At 55.8% G+C, this 20434-nt stretch overlaps 12 protein-coding genes across 12 annotated transcripts; 5 read left to right on the top strand and 7 right to left on the bottom strand.

Annotated features, from left to right (window-relative positions):
- Nucleotides 1-502: 502 nt before the first annotated feature.
- LSCM1_08176 (uncharacterized protein) lies at nucleotides 503-1075 on the bottom strand (the record flags this gene model as incomplete). Its single annotated transcript, XM_067325515.1, has 1 exon — nucleotides 503-1075. One exon carries the CDS (start codon nucleotides 1073-1075, stop codon nucleotides 503-505), a length of 573 nt encoding a protein of 190 aa, XP_067181690.1.
- An 890-nt stretch (nucleotides 1076-1965) lies between these two features.
- LSCM1_08175 (uncharacterized protein) lies at nucleotides 1966-2544 on the bottom strand (the record flags this gene model as incomplete). The annotated part of the gene is made up of 1 exon (XM_067325514.1): nucleotides 1966-2544. One exon carries the CDS (start codon nucleotides 2542-2544, stop codon nucleotides 1966-1968), a length of 579 nt encoding a protein of 192 aa, XP_067181689.1.
- Nucleotides 2545-3302: 758 nt separating this feature from the next.
- Nucleotides 3303-5537, bottom strand: LSCM1_08174 (uncharacterized protein; the record flags this gene model as incomplete). Its single annotated transcript, XM_067325513.1, has 1 exon — nucleotides 3303-5537. The coding sequence occupies one exon, from the start codon at nucleotides 5535-5537 to the stop codon at nucleotides 3303-3305; it is 2235 nt and encodes a 744-aa protein (XP_067181688.1).
- A 1448-nt stretch (nucleotides 5538-6985) lies between these two features.
- LSCM1_08173 (uncharacterized protein) lies at nucleotides 6986-7762 on the bottom strand (the record flags this gene model as incomplete). The annotated part of the gene is made up of 1 exon (XM_067325512.1): nucleotides 6986-7762. One exon carries the CDS (start codon nucleotides 7760-7762, stop codon nucleotides 6986-6988), a length of 777 nt encoding a protein of 258 aa, XP_067181687.1.
- A 957-nt stretch (nucleotides 7763-8719) lies between these two features.
- LSCM1_08172 (uncharacterized protein) lies at nucleotides 8720-9013 on the bottom strand (the record flags this gene model as incomplete). Its single annotated transcript, XM_067325511.1, has 1 exon — nucleotides 8720-9013. One exon carries the CDS (start codon nucleotides 9011-9013, stop codon nucleotides 8720-8722), a length of 294 nt encoding a protein of 97 aa, XP_067181686.1.
- A 556-nt stretch (nucleotides 9014-9569) lies between these two features.
- Nucleotides 9570-10202, bottom strand: LSCM1_08171 (uncharacterized protein; the record flags this gene model as incomplete). Its single annotated transcript, XM_067325510.1, has 1 exon — nucleotides 9570-10202. The coding sequence occupies one exon, from the start codon at nucleotides 10200-10202 to the stop codon at nucleotides 9570-9572; it is 633 nt and encodes a 210-aa protein (XP_067181685.1).
- Nucleotides 10203-10654: 452 nt separating this feature from the next.
- On the bottom strand, nucleotides 10655-11674 carry LSCM1_08170 (uncharacterized protein; the record flags this gene model as incomplete). The annotated part of the gene is made up of 1 exon (XM_067325509.1): nucleotides 10655-11674. The coding sequence occupies one exon, from the start codon at nucleotides 11672-11674 to the stop codon at nucleotides 10655-10657; it is 1020 nt and encodes a 339-aa protein (XP_067181684.1).
- An 882-nt stretch (nucleotides 11675-12556) lies between these two features.
- LSCM1_08169 (uncharacterized protein) lies at nucleotides 12557-13000 on the top strand (the record flags this gene model as incomplete). Its single annotated transcript, XM_067325508.1, has 1 exon — nucleotides 12557-13000. One exon carries the CDS (start codon nucleotides 12557-12559, stop codon nucleotides 12998-13000), a length of 444 nt encoding a protein of 147 aa, XP_067181683.1.
- A 336-nt stretch (nucleotides 13001-13336) lies between these two features.
- On the top strand, nucleotides 13337-14500 carry LSCM1_08168 (uncharacterized protein; the record flags this gene model as incomplete). Its single annotated transcript, XM_067325507.1, has 1 exon — nucleotides 13337-14500. One exon carries the CDS (start codon nucleotides 13337-13339, stop codon nucleotides 14498-14500), a length of 1164 nt encoding a protein of 387 aa, XP_067181682.1.
- A 556-nt stretch (nucleotides 14501-15056) lies between these two features.
- LSCM1_08167 (uncharacterized protein) lies at nucleotides 15057-15236 on the top strand (the record flags this gene model as incomplete). Its single annotated transcript, XM_067325506.1, has 1 exon — nucleotides 15057-15236. One exon carries the CDS (start codon nucleotides 15057-15059, stop codon nucleotides 15234-15236), a length of 180 nt encoding a protein of 59 aa, XP_067181681.1.
- A 905-nt stretch (nucleotides 15237-16141) lies between these two features.
- LSCM1_08166 (uncharacterized protein) lies at nucleotides 16142-16654 on the top strand (the record flags this gene model as incomplete). Its single annotated transcript, XM_067325505.1, has 1 exon — nucleotides 16142-16654. The coding sequence occupies one exon, from the start codon at nucleotides 16142-16144 to the stop codon at nucleotides 16652-16654; it is 513 nt and encodes a 170-aa protein (XP_067181680.1).
- A 1637-nt stretch (nucleotides 16655-18291) lies between these two features.
- Nucleotides 18292-19539, top strand: LSCM1_08165 (uncharacterized protein; the record flags this gene model as incomplete). Its single annotated transcript, XM_067325504.1, has 1 exon — nucleotides 18292-19539. The coding sequence occupies one exon, from the start codon at nucleotides 18292-18294 to the stop codon at nucleotides 19537-19539; it is 1248 nt and encodes a 415-aa protein (XP_067181679.1).
- Nucleotides 19540-20434: the final 895 nt, after the last annotated feature.

The following is a 20434-nucleotide window of genomic DNA, read 5'->3' as shown; positions in this document are numbered from 1 at the left end:
CAGACGGCGAGTGACACCAGAGATGCCAGTACCCCTCCCCCCTCTGCTCACCCCCGCCGTCACGGCCAACCTCCCCTCCCTCCCTCCCTTACACCTCCTCAGCGAAGTAATAAATCGAGAGCCAAGTCAAGCGTGCAGCTCACTCGAGTAGGATGACGGCACAGCGCCGTTGCACTGCCACAGGTGGATACACCCATGCGCACTCATGCACGGTGTCGTGCGCGATCCAGTCGCCAGCCGCGTCGCCAAATCCCTCGCCTCCCTCTCTTTCCGCATGCACTCAGGTACAGGGCACACTGGCGTCTATGCCCGTTTCCTATTTTTTGTTTTCTTCTACCGCGATGTGGCGCACAACAGAAGTGGCGATGAGTGCGCCAGAGAGGCGGAGGAGAGAGGAGGGAGGAGGAGGGGGGGGTGACGGAGGCGCGGCGCTGTCTCTCTCTCACGCGCTTTTCTTTCCCTGGAGACGGGAGCCTTGCCCTCTCCTCTCCCAGCTGGCCCACTAATCTGTGAGCGTCTTGCCGCGCCGCGCCGCCTTGCGCTGCTTCAGTTCCTCCTTCCGCCGCTCCTGCCGATTGCGCGGGGCGCCACTGCTGCCGCCGTCATCGGCGCCAATGTCGTCGCCGCCGCCGCTGCCGCCGAAGAAGGTGGACAGTAAAGGCGCCAGCACTGATCCCCAGAACTTGGAGATGAGCGTTGCCGGCACAGGGAGGTAAAATACGATGAAGGCGGGATGCAGAATGCAGAGCAGCTGCACAGCCCAGCACACCCATAGCACATCCTGAACGAAGGTGTAGTAGCCCAGCTCCTGCGGATTGGAGGCATCGATGCAGTCTAATAAATCGCCGTCAGGGCTGAGGGTAGGCTGCGCCAACTTGTTTAGCGCCGAGTATGCCACGTACTCCTGCCCAGCCCAGAAACTGATCGCCGCAAGGTCACGAAAAGACGGGAGGCTGCCGTTGCGGTAGAGAATGGCGAGCACGTAGAGTGCGTTCACGGCAGTCGTGATGATCCAGAAGACGCGCATGCGCACGAGGTTCTTCTTCAAGTTTTTCTTCGCCGTCCCCTTCGCCATTGCTGGCAGCTGTTGATTACTCTGTGTGCGGGCAGTATGCGTGCGTGCGTGTGCGTGTGTGTGTTCGGGGCGCTGCAGAGGCGAGTGACCCCTTCACACACGCACAGGGAAAAAGAGAGAGAGAAAGGGCGCGGATGATGAAGCGGTACGACGATAAAAGGCCCACACTGCAGTCCAGAAGAGAGAGAGAGGGGGGGGTCATGCGTGTGCTCACGTACGTGGAAGGGAAAGGGGGGGGTTCCCGCCGGGCCACCCCGTTTTTCCCCTCCCTCCCCCCACCCTCCCGCGCCACCCGGACAAGCCCATGGGTGCCGTTATGCCTTGTCTAAGTGCGAGTAATACGGGGCCTCTCTCTCTGTCTCTCTTTCAGTGTGTCACCAAGAAAAAAGGGCGCCGCTATTGCATCTGCGCGCGAGACACCGATGCGGTGTGTTTGTGACGGGTGTGCGTGTTGGTACTCTCCCCGCCATCCATGTCCCCCTCTCCCCTCCTCCTCCATCACCTCTCCAGTTCTTGCCGACAGCAATACATACGAGCATGCACATGCTTGTCTCCGGTATTCACTACACCGAATGACTTCGCATAAAGACCGCAAGCAACACGATGCCACAAGAGGGGGAGGGAGGGTGTGTGTGGGGGAGGGGTGAGGAGAAGGCCCCCCCCCTCCGTTTGCACCCGCCCGTGCGATAGGGAGCGCCTGGTAGAAGATTGAAAAGGGCAGAGACAGGGAGTAGACGTGGTGGCCAGCACGTAGGCACACACGCGCAGGCGAGTGTGTCGCAACACATGCGGAGGTTCGGGTGCGTACATCTATATATATATGTGTGTGTGTGTGTGCGTGTCGGTGCGGGTGTACGCACCTGTCGTGCCCATAGCCCCCCCTCCTTTGGTCATACGTCCTCTACGCGTCCTCGGATGCTCACCATCGCTTCGCTTTCACCTCTGCTACCACCACTGCTGTTGCTGCCATGGGCGAGGTCGCTGCTGCCGTAGACCATCTTGGGCTCTGTCCACCCGTACCCATTGGGGCGGTCGTACGGGTCGCGCTGAAACGGGTTCAGCAGGCAGATCAGGGCGCCGAAGCCCAGAAAGAGGACAGCGCAGAAGATACCGTGGAGCTTCTCCGCATTGTCGACTGCGTCTTTGTTGCACTTGTGCAGCGCAGCCGGGACCCGCTGCCGATGAGGGTGCTTGGGAAAATCCTGAAACATTTCCTCTGGTCCCTCCCCTTCACTGCCGTCGCGCTTCTTGCGGATCTTGTCGTAGAAGGTGCGGCTGCCGCACCCGAGCGCGCTCGATGAAGACGCGATGGTGGCCGTCGAAGCCGCGGCCGCGACCAGGAAGCGAAGAGAGGCACAGCGGATTGCAGTGGCGAGATGGGGGCGGCATATGGCAGCTGCGAAGGGCAGGCGCATCGACGAGCGGGCCACCGCTCCGGTGGCCGCGGTGCGGCCACGTGGAGGCGCCATGGCTGCAGCACCGACCCTTCTGAAGGCGTTCTCGCCCCCCTTTTTGCGCGTGTGCGTCCCTTCGATGGCGCCGCTCCTCCTCCTCCTCATACGCTCACTCTTCTTATTCTTCTCCTCTGTAGATGTCGTACGCCGAGGCCGGAACGGTTTTGCACGCGGTGAAGGATGGCGCTGCGTACGTGTGTGTGTGTGTGTGGGGGTGGGGGTGTGGAGGGGGAGGGGGCGCACAACAGTCTGGACGAAAAGGCGAGCACAAAGAGACGGTGAGGGATGTGTGTGTGGGGGGAGGGGGGTGGGTGTACATGCGCCCACCCATACACACACACACACAACACAGAGGAGGGCAGAGGGGGGGGGTGAATGGCGGAAGACGCGAGAGGGAGTCCCCTCCCTCCCCATCACACATTCCCTTTGTGGTTGTTGCTGCGTCCACGCACGCTCACATGCACCACCAACGCCATCGTCAACGTCCACTGGCGTCACCTGTGCTTCTCCTGCCCCACCTTTCACACACACACACACACACACACATACACAAATACACACACAAGCGCCAACGGCACCACCGTCCTCAGAGAACACCAGGAGTGTGGGGTAGGAGAAAGGCGGAGAAGCAGCCGAAACGACAGCAGACAGTGACGGTACATCGTCTGTCCAGAGGGAGAGGGTGAGGTGCGTGTGTGTGTGTGTGTGAAGGGGTTGTAAAATGAGTACGCGCGCGCAGTCCTGTCTTCCCCTCCGCTTCGTCTGCTTTCGGCTCACAGAGAGTCCACGCGGTGCTCTTTTCGCGGCCGCGGATGCTGCTGCTCCTGCGGTCGATGCCGCGCCGTCTCAGCTCGGCCACCGCCAGCGCCTCCAGCGGAGATGGCCGCACTTCCCGCCGCCGCCGTACACGCCCCCGCGCCAGCGGCACCGACCTTCACCGCTCCACTGCTGATGGCCTGCATCCGCTGTGCAATGTAGTGTGAGACGTCGCCGATGGAGACACCAGCGTTGGTGGCAGAGGAGGAAGCCGACGCATCCACCGACAGCATCGCCACCTCCATGCTGCGCATCTGGGTGTCGACCATCTGTTTTATGCGCGCAAGGAGCGCCTCCTCGACGCCCTCGGACTTGCCAAGCGACTTGGCGAGTCGCTCCCGCAGCTTGTCCACCTCGCCCTTCAAGAGAGCGCCGAGGGCTTGCACATCCTCTAGTTCCACGTTCAAGGCCCGCACACAGTTCGTAGCGCTCTCTTTCAGTACGGCTTCTGACCGCCGAACCACTTCCATGTCTTCGCGGAAGCGCGCCTCGTACTGATCACGCTCTCGCGCGCTCCAGCGATGCAGCTCCTCCAGCTCCTCTTTTACCGAGCTCACGGCGCACTGAAGCGCTTCGCGCTGCTCCTCGCGGTACCGTGTCGCCTTCAGCGAAGCAGCGCGGTGTACCTCTGCTAGGCATGCACGCCCCGACGGCCTCGGTCCCTCCGCGTCCGCGGCGGCGTACTCGCCGCTGCCGCTCGTGTGCACTGGTGTGCCCTGCTCGTATTGGCCCTGCAGCTGGCTCACGGTCTCACTGAGCTGAGGGTGCGCCGACTTGCCCCGTGCAAGTGGCTGCGGCTGGCGGTCTATTGCGCCGCCCAGATGGGTGTTCACCGGCCGCTCAGTCATGGTCGTCTTCAACGGCAGGCGCGCGGTGGATTCTGCACGACTGCTGGCCTGAGACAACGATGGCGGCGCGGGTGAGGTCGATGCGGTGGTGGGCGGGGCCTGGCCCCCTCTTTCCGCCTCTGTCTGGCATGGAGGAGGTACCGGCGGCATCACGCGACGCGGTGCCGTGCGCTTCCGCTCCGCCACCCACTCATGCACGACAGACGTGCGCAGGTCGCGCATTGTGGTGCGGGTCAGCGAGACGTGGAGCCTGTCCATCCCGTTTTCTGTCAGGCTCATGACGTGCGAGAGCTTTGCGGGAATGACAGACAGGCGCAGCTCCAGTTTGTGCTCCTTCGTCAACTTGACGGAGCGGACGTGCTCGTACGGGATCGTGAGATAGCCGCCACCACCACCACTGCTGCTGCTGCTACCGGTGCCCCAAAGCGGAACAAGTAGCAACAACGGCGAGAAGTACAGCGTCGTCGCGCAAGCCACCGTCGCCCCAGCCACATCGATGTGCAGGACCGCAAACGTTAAGATCTTGTCTGGGTGTACGTCACGGTTGTAGTTGTCCAGTAACTGGTGGATGCAGATGAGAAGCGTGCTGTCGTTCGGCAGCTCCTCGATGCCGCGCAGGAGATATGGATTGATGGATACCCCCGACGCCATTGCGTTGATCGACGATGGGCATAATGATGCGGACGCGCCTGGTGCCGCGGCATGGGTAAGGAAGGTGTGGCAATGCTTGTACAGTCGGTAGAGCACCTCGACGCACTGCATCTGGAAGAAGAAATCGCTGGAGGCGTCGAGGCAGGCGGCGATGGTGGCGCACTCGGGACCGAAGCGGTTTTTGTTCGCCTGCGACCCACGCAGAAGAGATATGAGGGCGCTGCAGCAGTTTCGGTGCACGCGGTAGTCGTCTGCGTGCAGGTCTACGTCCTTGAGGAAGCCGAGAAGCACATCGCCAAGGCGCGCCCCGAGGCGATCCTTCAGTGGCGCTGAGCAGCAAAACAGCTGCATCACCTTAAAGAATACCTCCACATCGAACTCCAAACGAAACGCCGCGTATCGGCGCGCCAGCAGCTGCGCCGACAAGTCGCAGAAGAGGTCAGCACACGTGCCCTCCTCAGCCGGCTGCAGCAGGCCCACGCACACTTTATGCGCCTGAAGATCACCAGCGTCACCAATGACTGTGAGGAGCACTCCTAACGGATGGGGTAGCTTCAGGCGGACGCAGTAGAGGCACTTTTGCAGGATAGCCTCGAGATGGGCTGCCACCAGCTGCACATCGCTAGGCCCAATAACGGGGCACTCAGCGATGATGTCTGTTGGTGCGCTCAAAAGCGACTCGAGGGAGCACATTGCGGCGTCGACCCCCCCCTCCCCCACACACACACACGCGCACACCGTCCGCCGAGCGGAAAGGCGCAGGGCGGTGGTGATGGTGAGGAGAACGGCAGAGGCACCTTCGCAGAAGTTCGTGCACGCCTCCCTGTTCCTCCCGCACCGTTCGCCCTCGGATGGCCCCGTCGCAAACAGCGACAGCAGCAACAGCAACAAAAAGGAAAAATGACGGAGGAGGGAACAGAGGCCGAGAGAGAAGGTGTGTGTGTGTGCGTGTGTGCGTTTTTTGGGGGAGGGGTTGACGTAGACGTTGCCTGTACCACGTATATATATATATATATATTTGTATAGATGTATGTCGCTCTATGAGTAACTGTATGTGACTGTCTCTGTGTGACGGTGTACCGGTGCGTGTGTCGTTCCGCTTTTGTTTCTGCTGTTATCTGTCTCGTACGAGAGAGAAGAGAGAGAAGAGAAGGCGGCAGTGCAGATTGTCAACGACCAAACAAAAAAAAACAGAAAGGCGACCCGTACGATGAACATGAAAAGGGGCCGGCCTTTGCAGTCCTCTCTGTCTCTCTCTCTCACACACACACACACTGGAGCAGACATGAAGGGAGCCGTGATCGCAACTGCAGCAGCCATGGGACAGGCACAGGCAGACAGAGACGCGGACACGGAGAAGGCAAGAAAGGGCGCAAGAGAAGACGCGCGGAGAGATTATTTTTTTTGTTTGTCTGCCACAGAGCCGCCGGGCACATTTGCTTGCCATCCGTCCTCACTCAACGAGTGGTGGACTTGCGCCACTCAGCACCTATATCTGAACGCGAGCGCTTATCCCACCACGACTTTACACACACACACACCGTACACAGACTTGCTTCGCCGGTTTTCGTCCGTGAGTCCGTCGTGAGAGAGGGACGAAAAAGCCGGATCTTTTTTTTCTTGCTTCTCTTTGTACACGCGCATCCATAGCAGGAGCTCACCCGACACCACCGCACCACAGCTGAGTTCTCCCTGCCCTGGACGAGCCGCTCTGCCGCCCAAATCGGGCGATGCGTTCAACCGGCTCTTTTCATCCCCATCCCCGGCGCTTGGATGCCCGCTGCACAGATGGGCGCGAGACGGACCTGGGGACTGAGCTTGACGGCTTCATCTAAGCATTCATGCATGCCCTGCTGGCCATCTGGGATGCCGGCCCAGCGCCGCAGATGGATGGCCGAGTCTGTAATCCACGCAGTTGGTGTCGGCACGACCGCTGGCATGTTTCTGTGCGTGCGTGCGTGTGTGTGTGTGTGGATGTGGTTGAGCCAGCCTCCCTCCTCCCCCCCTCTTCCCTCCAAAGACACGTTGCTATCTGTGCAACGAGACCACTGAAGAAAGCGACAAAAAAAAGGCGCTCTCGCATGCCTCACGTAAGGGGGTATGTGCTGCGGAGAGGGAGGCAGCTGCAAAGGCGCCCGCGCTCAGCAAGCAAAAGACGCTGGGCGAACGCCACAGAACCCCATCAATGTCAAGGAAAGGTGGTAGATGACCACGTCAAGGGCGATCGACGGAACGGCGTCGAAGCAGACGTACACGACGAGCATGGGAACACTCAGCCGCTGCCGCTGGCTCGCATACAATGAAGCGAGGTTGTGTGCGTGTACGAGGCAGCAGAATAGGGAGGGCGTGACAAGGGAGCCGATCATGGACGACGGGTCAAGCACTGTGCAGTGCAACGCAGCGATGGCTATCGAAAGAAATACGATGGCCGCGCAGTTCCGGCGCCCCAGCAGAGACTTTTGATGGGCTTCATTGAACAGCCGGAGGAGGAAGAGAACAAAGCAGCTATCGCGCCCTGCAGGAGGCTGCACACCAGCATGCGACTGTGCTGTGTGGTTCTTGGACTCTTCGTCTACATCTTTAACGCACCGCTTCTCCGTCGGGACGCACGGCTGCTGCATGGAATGTTTCAGCTGCAGTTCACTGGACGGCGAGACGGTGCATGTCATAATCGACGACAGCGTCTCAGTTTCTTTGCTAGTTGCTGAGGGCACCGTTGGTGGAGATGGGGCAACCCAATGGTCTGGCAGTGGTGGCCGCAAAGGCGGCCTTAGTTCGGCGTAGTTGCCCTCCAACTTGCGAATTTCATCCTGGACCACCGGATCGATGGCGCCAGAGCTTGCTAGCGACTCCCGCTCGCGAAGCAACGCTTTGTAGCGGCGCCTGGCTCGCTGCAGCTCCACACTATTATCATTCATCGCCTCAGGCAGCAGATGAAGTATCATTCATCAAAAGCTTTCGGCTCGTGACTCTTCACATCGAGCGAGTTGAAGAGGAGAGCAAAAAAAATAAAGGGAAACTATGCGTTCATATGAATGCAAGTGTGAACAAAGGAGCGGTGACGTTCGGTGTGTTTTGTGCGAAAACCAGGGATGGTGTAAATAGGAGAGACAGAATCGATGTCGCCATGGCGGCATTTTGTGCTGTTACACGCGTTGGTGAAATAGGCAGAGCATCATATCCCTTTCCCTCCTCGGAGATGAGAAATGGGAAACGGTGAGAAGCAGAAAAAAAACAGCGGCACTGGCAGACGGCGATGATCCCTTTTCATCGATCCGAGAGTGCGCAGATGGCGAAACAGCTAGCGCTGCCAGACGTGTCGGATGCGGAGCGTTTCCTCCAGGAGGCATGTCAAGGGGTGGCTGTATGGGGCATTCTTGGTATGCTCAGGCTCTTAGGCACTGCTCGCATAAGTTGCCTTCTGACATGCCACCCTAACTGGTTCTTCTTTGTTCCTTTCAGATCGTAGCCAACCTTAGGGGCACCAGATCACCGCCGTCGGAGGACGGAGGAAGCTAAGAATTGGTGGAAGAAAGATGCCACAAAGCTGCACATCAAAGCTTCTCCACCGCTCTGTCACGTAGTAGTTGGTCTTCCCCTTAAAGCGTGCGCTTCTAAGCACTCTTTTTGTGATTTGGAAGTGCAATTCACTCACAAAGTGACGGCAAAGAGAGCCCACTTTCACTGCTACTGATGCCGAATACGATTCTTAGTAAATGAAGCTAGCCTACTTCACAGAGAGGGCTGTCAAGCGGTGCTGATGACTCTCTTTCCGCCTACATCTACACCAGGTCTACTACAGGATACTGAGTGTGGGCCCATTGGCTAGATGAGAGCAAGGGGAAAGCATAGTACACAAAGCACACGAAATCGTCTTACTCAATGGCCTTGTGCGGCTTCGTTTCAGCGCCGAGGCACCAGCGGCCAAGTGTGACAGCTTGCACGGTACTGTTTGTGGCGTGGCATGCGAAGAGCGGATAGTTTGCTGGAAGGATAGAGACAGACCAGCGCATAAAGAACATGCTATAGGCACACATAACACTTGTCATGAGCGGATCTATGTCAGAAATAGGGCGTGTGGGCAGGTTCATAATACCAGCGATTGGAATAAGCCAGTTCGCGGCTGCACCAGCGTAGCCGACGTAGCGAACGAAATTCTGAGACACCATTTTTTTCAAATATCTTTGGTTCTGTTAGTGTGACACTTTCTGCTTGGCACACGAGAAAATCAACTTTTGGTGGCTGTGAGAGTTCTGTGCGTAGACTGCACTTACTGTTAAACGACAGAGGAGCGAAAAGCTAAAAGAACAGGCGCAAATTGCTATCAGAAAGGGGAAAAGCCTAACATCAGCACGTGCAAACCAATGAGAAAGGGAGAGATATTCGATTTAAAGCAGAGAGAAAATGCAGGAAACAGAATGCATCTCGGGTGAAGCGCTGCAGCTATTCGTGCTTCGAATGAGGCGCATAAAGCACGCAAACTTTAAACGAGGCACCAGCAAAGTCTCATGTTGCACAAACGGAATTTGTGCTATTAATTGAGCGACTAAAATGGGACTTTTTTTTCTGTAAGCGTCGCTCACCCTTCGTGGCATCGACAAGGAGAGAAGAGAGAGAAACAAGCGCCCAAGAACAACGTGGGAAGGCAGTGGAAGCGCCTGCGTTCACCACACCGAAGGAATGAAGCAACTAAAAAGAGCTACCTCTTTCAGAGTGGTAATTCGCCTACTTTTGCTTTTTCGACACAACCGACTCTAACATCTCATCAATAAGCTTTAGTAATGGCGGTGGAAAGAAGAAGCCGGTGGACCCGAAAAACTGGCCGTACTGCATTGTTTTTTCAACTCGACTGTAGACAATAGGTGGTGAAAACAATCGAGGCGGCCCAATAAGCTGTACCTCAAGCCTAACAACTGGGGCGGATGCGCTTTCTTGCATCATGCGAAAGCACACACGGCGATTTTTCAACTTGCGAAAGCACGGCTTTTGCGACCTCGATTGATCGTCAATCGGCCCTCCCGTTCCTACGAATATAACATTCGCATTTTTTTGTAGGACACTACAGGCGGCTTGAAACGCGATGAGCACGCCGAAGAAGAGAATCGAGCAAGTAAGCGGAAGACCATGAACGCGCAATTTGCTAAGTGCATACACTTCCGCTGCAACGCCTAATGAGAGCACTTTGAGTAGTAAATTCTTCAGAGACGTCGGGGCATCTTCTTGAATTCCTTCGTACGCCAGATACTCCTGAAGATTAGCCGTGATGGCACGCTGCACACTGCCTAGCTCATTCGTTTGGTACACACGAATCTGCTTTGAGTTGAGCTCATAGCCAAACTGGTATTCTTTTGGCGGCATCACGAGCACCAAGGAAAAAGTGACTTGATTAGCTTGAGGTATGGGAAAGAAAGGGTCCGAAATCCATATGGCGGGCTCGAAAAACGAAAAGAAAAACAATGAGGGAGCATGAGAGAAGAGCAGCGACAGTATTGAGGCAGCAAGGGGGTGAGAGGACATGTGTCTCCAATGCCATGAAACGCTGAGAACTACGTCTTCAAGATTAGGCTTATTTTCACCGTGTATTCAAGCGACAATCAAACATCAATTGACATCGCGCAAAACAAATAGGTTCTTTTTTCTCTCTTTTCGCCCGAAGAGAGAGAGAGCTCTGAAAAATCAGAGTCGAAAATGCCAAGCGTTACGAAACAATTCACCTTCTGCAGCGCATACACAGACAAGGAAAAAATACAGACAGTAAATTGAAGCTGGGCAAGCGACAGTATAGCCCTGAGAGGTGCGCAGGAGTCCTGTTACGATAGTGGGCGAATGTGAACAGAGGTTGGTTGGTTTTTGTAGCCACTCTTACCCATGGCCCAGTCATAGCTATGTGCGTAGGCAATAAGGGAGCCGTCCGCGCTTATGTCACCCGCTGAGATAGGAATTGCTTGCGTGCCTACTTTTTGCTCGCATTGAAGCGTTTTGACGACTTTTCGATCGGCGCGGTTGATAACTGTCAAATTTCCATCGCCACCACCTGAAAGGAGAAGCGGCAGCGTAGGGTGATGCACGCAAAAATTGGTCTGGCTCAGAATATAGTGCGATTTTTCTGTGGTGATGTGAGCCTTGAATGTGCATCCTGGCGCGTCCTTCATGCTGATGAAGGAGACACGTCCCTCCGAGGATCCGACTCCGACACCGTCATACTGTGGTGCACACGTGATGCAGCGAAGGTTGAATTTCATTACGTCAGGAAGCTTCAGTTCGTTGACCTTCTGCATTTGCTGTACGTCATACACATGAGCTAGTCGACCTGTCGCGGCAGCCATCATAGGTACTGTTTTCTGCGCCTCCAGTGCGAAAACAGGTTCACCCAAATTTTCTTCCCTAACAAAGTTCTGTTGCCTCAGGTCCCACCAGCGCAGCTTGCCGTCCCAGCTTCCTGTGATGAGCAGCTGGCTCATAGTCTGTGGTAGAGACAAAAAGTCGAGGCAGCTAATTGGCAAATCGTGCGATGCGACGACAGCCTTTTGATTCGAGTTCAGGTCCCACATGACCGCTGTCTTGGAGCATCCTCCAAAAAAGACGCGCCCGTCCGCAGAGAAGGACATGGCGAGTAAAGGGCTGTCGTGTGTTGTTGTCCATGTCGGCTGAGATATAACCGCCCCAGCAGGGTTCCGCGCAACTTGCCAAATCGAGCAAGTCCCGTCCCACGAGGCGACACCGGTCATGAGCATCGGGCATTCTTTTGGCGAAAAGCGAACAGAGCTGACGCAGTCTGAAGTGGTTGCCTCCAACCTGTGATCGGCGCCAATGGAAACGGATTGTGTCATGGCTTCACTACCAGCACTCGAAATTCTATAATTCAAAAGACAATGAAAGGGCTTTTTAAAACCCTACTTTTTATTTGTGTGCTTGTATGCGTGCTGTAGTTTTTATGAGGGACGATCAAAGCAGAAAAGGAGAGCGCGGAACGAGTAATGGGATCAAAGCGGGTGCTGAGGCGAGGAGCTTATCTGGTTAGCGATAGTGCGTGCGAAAATTTTTTCCCACGGTAGCTAGAGGAGACTTCGCAACGCTAAAGAAAAAACGCACAAGTTTTACACAGAGGATGCGTTTCTATGCTACTCACGGCGTCACTACGCTATTGCTTTAGGGGAAGGCCAAACTGCCCCAAGTTGGGTGTCGTCTGTGTTGGATTTCTGGAGGTTCTTGTAGTCGTCACCGACACAGGAGGGATGCTTTGTTTTCGTGTTATTTACATAACTTTGTGGATCGGCTGAAACCGGTATGGCGCACGATATCCCCCCCCCCCCCAACATCATGACTCGCGACCGAGATAAATTTTTGCAGAGCTTCTGTAGCGTATCTCGGCGGCAATCTGTTGCTGAAGAGAAAGAGAGGGGGGGGGGGTACTGTTCGCCTGTGTGTGTGTTGGGGGGGGCATTTTACGGCTATTTTCGCTGTTTTACTGCGCAGAAAACGGGTGCCTGTTGCGAGGCATGCCTCAGCTTTTTGCCGCCACCTTGCAGATCCTTGGGCGCGATCACATCAGTAGCACTTCTCGCTCTTGAAGAAGTACGGCGCACGCATTATGCCTCAACATGTGCTCTAAAGAAGCTGTTTACTTCGCTTCCCTGCCTTTTCTGTCTTTTTTCTGAGAAGTGCTTTCGGCCCTGAAGGGCACTTCAACAGTACATCAGAGCAGGTTTCATATGCTGCTTAGGCGCTTTCGTGTTGTGCGCCCGCTTGCCCTCCGCGGATGCAGCATGTTCATGAAGACAGTCGTCGTGGAGCACGGCGTCCCTTTGTCACTCTATTACTTCATCACAAATGAGATCATTGTTTGCGTTCTGACGTACTTGCTACACTACGGCTACTTTGGGAAAGAGGACCTTATTGACCTTTTGAAGTATATCGGGGCCTCAAAGTACATCGACCTGAACTCCATTGAAGGAACGAGTTGGTCATTGCTCGATGGACAACTTGTGGTGAGCGCGCGGCTAGTTGCCAACTTCACTGCTGCATCGTTGTTCATGTCGCTGTGGACGCCAGTTCAACTGCCCATTTGCATTGCCACCTATCCGTATCTGAAGCTTGCCAGCCAGCGCTTGCTGAAAAGGCGTTCTGTGTCCAAGCCAATTAATAGTGGTTGCTAGGCGGCAGGGGTTGCCACAAGAAACTGCAGTAACACTTCACCCTTCCCTGTAAGCTTCTGATGCTCTTCTTCTCTACAAGGAACGAAATCTCTCAGTAGGTTAATAATATGTGCATTTACCATCGTATTCAGGAATAGAAACAGTTGGAAACGGGCTCATCACGCACAGCCTTACTTCGAGGCATGCGCGAGAGAGGTATCTCTTCCTTTCTTTTCCCTCTTTCCAGGGCTGTGGCCTCTCCATGGAAGAAGAGAGAAACAGTGCTTCATGGTCAACTACGCTTGCACAACTTAGCTGCTTTCCTTTTTCCCTATTCTTAGATGCATAGGCTTTCAAATGTCGGCTGTCATCAACGACTTCTTGCGCCGCTGTCTCAAGAGGGTGGCCGCTAGAGTGCAGCCGCTGACAGTGGTGCAGGGCAACGAGGGAGGAGATATGGACAGCATTGTCGGCTGCCTTTATCTCGCCATGCTTTTCGACAAGCAGCCCACATTTGGTTACGAGAACCCTGTACCGGTGCTGAACTTTCCACTAGAGGACCTCAGCCTGCGCAACGATGTTGTGAAGCTATTCGAAGACGTAGGGATCGATGCGTCGCTCTTGATGTCGGTGCAGAGGGGCAAGACTGCGGATAACTTTGTCGATATTGCTTCTCTCAATGCTTCCGTTGTTCTTTATGACCACAATCGACTGAGGGAAAACCAAAGCAGTTTCGCCTCCAGAGTTGTCGGGGTAGTCGATCATCACTTCGACGAGCACCAGTACCTTGACACTGCAGCCAAGCTCAGAATTGTACGGACTGCCGGATCCGCTTGCACACTCATCACGGAGCTCTACCGCGGATGTGGCGAGGATGTCGTTTGCCCGATGCTGCTAGCGGCTCCGATAATTTTAGATACAGTTAATTTTGAGCCGGCACAGAAGAAGGTGACACCAGAGGACGTCGCTGCATATGAGTGGCTCCATGAAAAGGAGGGTGATTCCAGTATTGACGCAACGTCACTCTTTGAGAAGTTATCGAAGTGGAAGGATGATGTGCTGACACTCAGTATCCCAGAAATATTGAGGCGAGATTACAAGCAATTCAACTTCAAAGCTAGAACACAGAAGGGTATTATGGTGACAGGCACCAGTAGCGTACCGTGCGCGTGCAAGCAATTGGAAGACCATTTCTCCGCTGATGTAGTTGTAGCCGAGGCTGCCAAGTACGTGGAGGAGCATCAGCTGGACGTTCTCATCTTTGCGTTTGCTGGGAAGGTCGGCGGCAAACACTCACGAGAGATCGCTTTCTGTGCAAGGCCTGACACCATGTCAGTTTTTGCTCCCTTTGTGGCAGAGGTCCCGGAAGGCGTATCATTTACCATGATCACAAAGTCTCAGACGGCGGACGGGGCGTACGAATATATATCATACTCGCTCAGTGACCCTTCCGTTTCTCGCAAAAAACTGGTGCCAGCGTTGTGCAAATTCCTTACTGAGGGTAAGCGAAGTTTTTTGTAAGAAACTGCATTATCTGTTCCTGTTTCGAGAGACAAGATTTGGAGATCAGTTCGTCACTCTGATGGAAAGAGGACACATGGGTAGTAGAACTGCAGTAGAGGTAGATATGGGGCGGTGCAGCGCATGCACCGGCGCTATTGCGACGGCGCCAATCAGCAAATTTGCCAAAGAAGCCTCCTGAATCTCTTTTCCTCAACTGATTCTTGGCCGACTACAAAAAAGGTTGCATGTGTTGGTGGTTGCCTGCAGCGTTCTCTTCTCTTTTCTACAGCCCTTTCGAGGCCCCTATAGTCATGTTCAAATCGGCTTTTGGCTCGAAATGCTGCTGTGCCAGCACGCATTGAGAGGGTAAAAGGCAAGAAAAGGTTACTTTCCTTGCATACATGTGCATTTCATCTTGACTTTTCTCTGCTCCCTTTTTGTCATCTGCCGACAAAAAATCATCTTCGACGTCAAGCGTCGTAGGAGGCCAGTATACCCCATACAGTCGACCAAGCTATCCCTACTTCTCTCTCTCTCCAATCTTGCTCCTCCTCTACTGCCTTCTCAAAGACCGATGGCCCGCGGCAATCAGCGTGAGCTGGCGCGCGAAAAGAACATGAAGAAGCAGCAGGAGAAGACAAAAGGCCACCGTGATGATGGTCTCTCCCCCGCTGCACGCAAGGAGGCCGATGCAGAGAGGATGCGCCAAAAGCAGGCCGCTGCGGAGGCGCGTAAGGCTGCTGGAGGCTCTTGATGCTATGTGGTCGATCTGCTCCACCACTGTTCCTATTTTTGTCTGAGAATATATATATATATAACGCCTACTTTTTCTCCGTTCTCTCCTGTTTCGCGTATACTATTTGCTACCAAGACGTTGCAGACGAATCCCTTCAGATACGCGAAGTTTCCATTTGCGAGTAACAGACGCGCCCTCCTCAGCTCAAGCGTGATATATGGGCTACGCATCTTCGTGTTTCTTCCCGTTAGAGTGACTCTTGACCCAGGTAACACGAAAAAAAAAGAAGGCTGGAGCGAGCCCACTGTCAAACTGTCAATGAAGAGTAAAAGGGACAAGTCAGCGTTTCCTTGCTTCGTAGTAGGTTCACGACTCCAGGTGAACGAGTGCAGAGCTTTCACGTGTTTTCTTTTTCCGAGTAGGCAAGCAACAACAACAGCAAAAACAGGCTCGAACAAACCCGCTCAGCGTTCTGTAACTGCTATAGCACATACTTTCTCCTCTTGATGTCGACTCAGTTTTCCAAAGCGCTCTCATCTCGTGTCTAGGGGTGACAGGCCGATAGAAAAGCCTCGACAGCGAGTTGTTGTCGTCGCAGCATGCAGGCGGCATCTTACAATAGGAAACCAGTTTGCTCTACGAAGTATGATTCGCAGTGGACGCTCACTGTGCACTGGAGTCTTGCTATTGCTGTCGACCTTTTTTTCACTGTGTATGTTCGCCAAAAAAAAGCAGAGTAACACAGGACCCCTCTCAGGTGAAGTGTGCCGATAGTTCTGTCTTGGAGCGGCATCAGGCGGAGTTCTTGGCGTGACAGCTTTCCTTGGAAACCTGATTTTACCGGTAGTGTATGAAGCCGGCGGGCATGCCAGCGTTCAAAATCAGATCACCTTCACAATAATCTAGTTTAGTCACCAGCAACTATGTCCACGTACGACAAGTCGGACCAGATCGGTTACGATGAGACGGATAAGACATTGAATGCAGAGCTAGAGCAAATGATGGCGCGCACCCCGCCAGAGGTTCAGCGCCACCTACAGCACCGCATTCATGACGGCATCTTGCAGCGCATGAAGGAAGAAACAACACGCAAGTGCATTACTTTCATTCAAAAGTATGAGCAGTGCGTGAACGGCCAAAAGCCCTACAACATGAAGCTATGCTATCCCCATCGCGATGCGATGAACAACTGCGCGCAGGAGGTCAACCGCGAGGAAAACTACCAACGGTATCGCATCATGTATCTCCGCGGTGAGCTGCTGAGGTACCATGAGAAGCGTATTGCCGGCAAGATGGAGGCTTTCAAGGTGCAGGCGCCCGACGCGATTCGTGCGTGGAAGCACGACTACGCCCCTAAGTATGTGCACATGATGGAGGATTTGGGAGCGGAACCTCTTGGAAGTGCCCTGGGGGCAACTGAGGAAACAAAAAGTTGACAAGGTTACTTCCTTGCTTCGTTGTCGTACTTTTCAAGACAACACTAACTTCTTTGTTAGTGGCTCGGCTGAGAGACAAGAAAAACGGAGGATGCCGCGCAGCGACCCCCCTGTCGATCCCCTCCTCTCCTCCCCCTCCACTGATTGCTGCTTTCCCTCTACGAATGAAGCGCCCTTGTGACGATGCGAGGGAATCACCACCGACAGGAGGGAGGGAAAGAGAGAGATGCGGGCCAGAAAATACCAGAACGAACTCAAAGAAAGCAGTGTACTCTGATGGCTGAGCAGAGATGCAAAGATGCTCGCTTGCGTATGCCGACAGGGAAGAAAGAGACATATATATATATATATGCATGTATGCATATGTGCCTCTCTCTCTCTGTCAAGGTGGCCGGTGGTGGAGCGGAAGCCGCAACTGCTGAAAACAAAACCGATCGAGAAAAAGAAATCAAAAGAATCTCATAAAATCCTTTTCGCTGAATGTTTCCCTGATGCTGTGGGATACAAGCTCCCCTCCCCTCCCCCTCTACCCCTTTGGCACGTCGCAGGCCTTGTCGCGCATTGCGAGGTAGTGGTGCGCACAACTTGCAGCGACGCGCTGGCTCGGTCATCTGAGTGCGGCCTCTACCCCAAACTCGAATCACCCGTGTTTCGCAGATCGCCTTACAGCCGTACCCGATAGCGCCGGCTGTCGCTGCATGGTGCATTCCCCCCCTTGGGGTGCGGGGTGGGGTGGAGGTGGAGGTGACGCAGGCCCGTCCTGCACAACGCCATCCGGGTCCTGGCCGCCGACGCTCCTAGCGATGGATCGCACTGATGTGCGCCTACGTCGCCGGCACGTGGCCCCTGTGTTACGACCAGAGAGCGGTCGTGGTGGTTGGGCGAGGTCAAGCGATACAGGGGATAGCGAGAGAGGGAGAGAGGGGGGAAGTGGAGATGGGGAAGGGGACTGCGCTACCTCCCCGATGACTCATGGCGCGGGGCCCTCACGCCAAGCTGCGTTATACTCTGTCATTGAGGGCGTTCCAGCACTTACGAGGCCCCCCCTCCCTGCCACCCCCCAAACGTGGTTTGCTTACGTGTGCGAGTCGAAGCGAAGGCGCAGTTCTTCGAACCGGTGTGCTCCTGTGCCTTCCTGCTGCAGTCCCTCGAGGCAGATGTATGTGCTTTTGAGTCTCTGTCCCCCCCTCCCCCACCCCCCGTCTGAGCACCCACTGCGTAGCCCATCCCCTTTCTTTACCCCGTCGCCCCTCTCTTTCGTCTTGCGCATCCCCTTCTCTCCACACACACACACATACATACACGCACTGCAATTTCGCGTACCCCCTTTCCCCGCCAGTTCCCCGCGTCCCTCCCTCAGCGGAGCTCTCCCGCTCCTGGCGCAGCCGCACGGATACCAGTCGACGTCGCTCATCAGCGCCTCTCTCTCTTTTTTTTCTTCCCCACCTTTTGTGCCCCTCCTGTGTGCTGGGGGACGGGGTGGGCTGAGAGAAAAGCCACACCCTTCGTCGCAGCAGCTTTCTTCCTCTGGGGTGGTCGAGTAACTGGACCTCGTCAGCGGAACACCCCTGCCACCATTCTAGCGTTCTGGCTTGGCGCCCCATCCCCCTTTCGGCTCCCACACACCAGCACGGCCCATGCGGCGCCTCTCTTTGCTGTTGGGGTGGCAGCCGTCATTCCTTCAACATGTGTCGGGCTTAGAGCCGGCGCCGCAGACGGCCCCAGTAGAGAAGCGACGTAGGCAGCATGTCTCGCTCTCTCTCCGGGCACGCGAGGAGTTGTCCCGCCAGTCAAAGGCGCTGCAGTGCCACGTCGTCACGCAGGAGTGGTTCGGTCAGCGCGTGGATGACTTTATTACGCAGCACCATCCCGAATGGGATTACGACACGGTGCGGCGGCTGGTGCAGGCGGGCCACATCTTCCGCTACCGGAAAAATGGGAAGAGGCGGTACACACGGCTGACGGATCGCCTTGAGTTCGATGAGCTGGTCGTCGTGCCGACAGCAGCGTTCTGGGAGCACCAAATCGCGCCACCGAGTGGGGCAGTGCTGCAGAGCTCCTCGGCAGCGCAGCAGCAGCAGCGGCGGCGGCGGCAGACGTTTCACCTCTCCGCCAAGGCGCGCGAGATGGCGCAGGAAATGGTGCTCTTCAAGAACGAGCACGTCATCGTGATCAACAAGCCGAGTGGTGTGCCGATCATGCCGACGCACGACCCGCTCGTCATGAACATCACAGACCTCCTTCCGGCGTGGCGGTACACGAATACGCGGGCGCCAATCATATGCCACAACCTCGACGCCGAGACGAGCGGGTGCGTTGTGCTGGCGCGCAGTGCGAATGCGCATCGCATGCTTGGCCGCATGTTCGTGAAGCGCGTCGTACCGAATAGTGTGTACTGGGGCTTCGCGGTGGGGAGGCCGCCGGTGAACTTCGGCCGCATTCGCATGCACTTTGAGCTTCAAAAAGGGCAGGGCGGCGACGTCATTGTCGCCCGCCCCACCCCCACCACGAGCTCGAAGGTGGGCGTGGCCGAGTTCGTCGTGAACGCCTCCGCGTTGGAGTTCGGCAGCTTCGTTTCCTTTTACCCGCTCACGACGCGGCGACATCAGGAGCGCATTATGGCCGCCCACGCGCTGAGAGCCCCACTCCTGGGCGATGCCAAGTACGGCGGCGAGAGCGCCTTCCCGCACTCCTTGTCCCTCTTCTGGGACCCGGCTCGCAAAGATGTCCCGCTGCACCTCCATCACCGGAAGATTCAGCTTCCCTACAAGAACGGCACCGGCGAGTTCGTCTGCGTCACGGCGCCGCTACCGCCGCACATGGAGAAGACGTTTAAGCGACTGGGGTGGCCGGTGGATGCGGACGATCCGCTCATCCCTGGTTAGCCGGAGAGGAGAGCGAAGTAAAACGAAAGGGCGAGGGCAAGAGAGGCCCCAGGCAGGTGAGGGGTACTCCGATGGCGCGCGCTGCGGAGGTGTGCGGGGCTGCCGCCTCGAGCTCCCTCCCTCCCTACCTCCCTCTTTGCATTCACCGCCATTTTCCTTCCCCCTCCCTCTCTCCCCTCGCGCAGCGGGTCTCTCGCGCTTGTGACGGCCCTTCACTGGTATACCCTCCGGCCGCTCTCCCCCCACGCACGCGCACACGCAAGCGAACGTCATCGACGTTCTTCCCGTTTCTCTTTCTTTGTCCCTCCCTCTCCCTCTCTCGCTGCGTTGTGTCGCTCACTCTCTCACACACGTTCATCCATTCCGAAGGAAGTGTAGGTGTGTGTGTGTGTGTGGTGGTGGTGGTGGTGGGGGAAGCGTGTACGTGTGAGAGAGGGAGGGAACGGAAAAAAGGAAAAAAATTACACGCACAATGGGGTCGAGGACGGCAGGGAGCCGCCGTCTCTCTTTGTCATCCTTGCACGTGCTTGTGGTGAGCGGTGCAACGCTTGCGCGATGTCGACGCACAGAGGAGGAACGAGGAACAGCGTACGGCAGCACCGCAGAGGAAGAGGAGGAGAGGGATGTGTGTGTGTGTGTGCGTGCTGTGTCGACTTCACACGTAACCTAGTGGGGTTTGTATGAGAAGTGGCCTCCCTCCCTTCCGTCGACTCCCACTTTCACCGCCCTTTTTTCCCTTCCCTCTTCTTCCTCTTCTTCCTCTTCGATCACTTGTGCGCGCGGCTACGATGCTTGACAGAGTTGCTGAAAGATGCTGTGCGAAACGCACTCGGCTGCACGAAATCGGAATCGCCTCCGTGTCGTCGTGACGGCATGAGAGGCTGAGAGGGGGCAC

This window comes from Leishmania martiniquensis, chromosome 1, assembly GCF_017916325.1.
Source record: "Leishmania martiniquensis isolate LSCM1 chromosome 1, whole genome shotgun sequence".
NCBI lineage: Eukaryota > Euglenozoa > Kinetoplastea > Trypanosomatida > Trypanosomatidae > Leishmania > Leishmania martiniquensis.
Note: the sequence above shows the minus strand (reverse complement) of the source record. Positions and strands in the feature narration are given on the sequence as shown.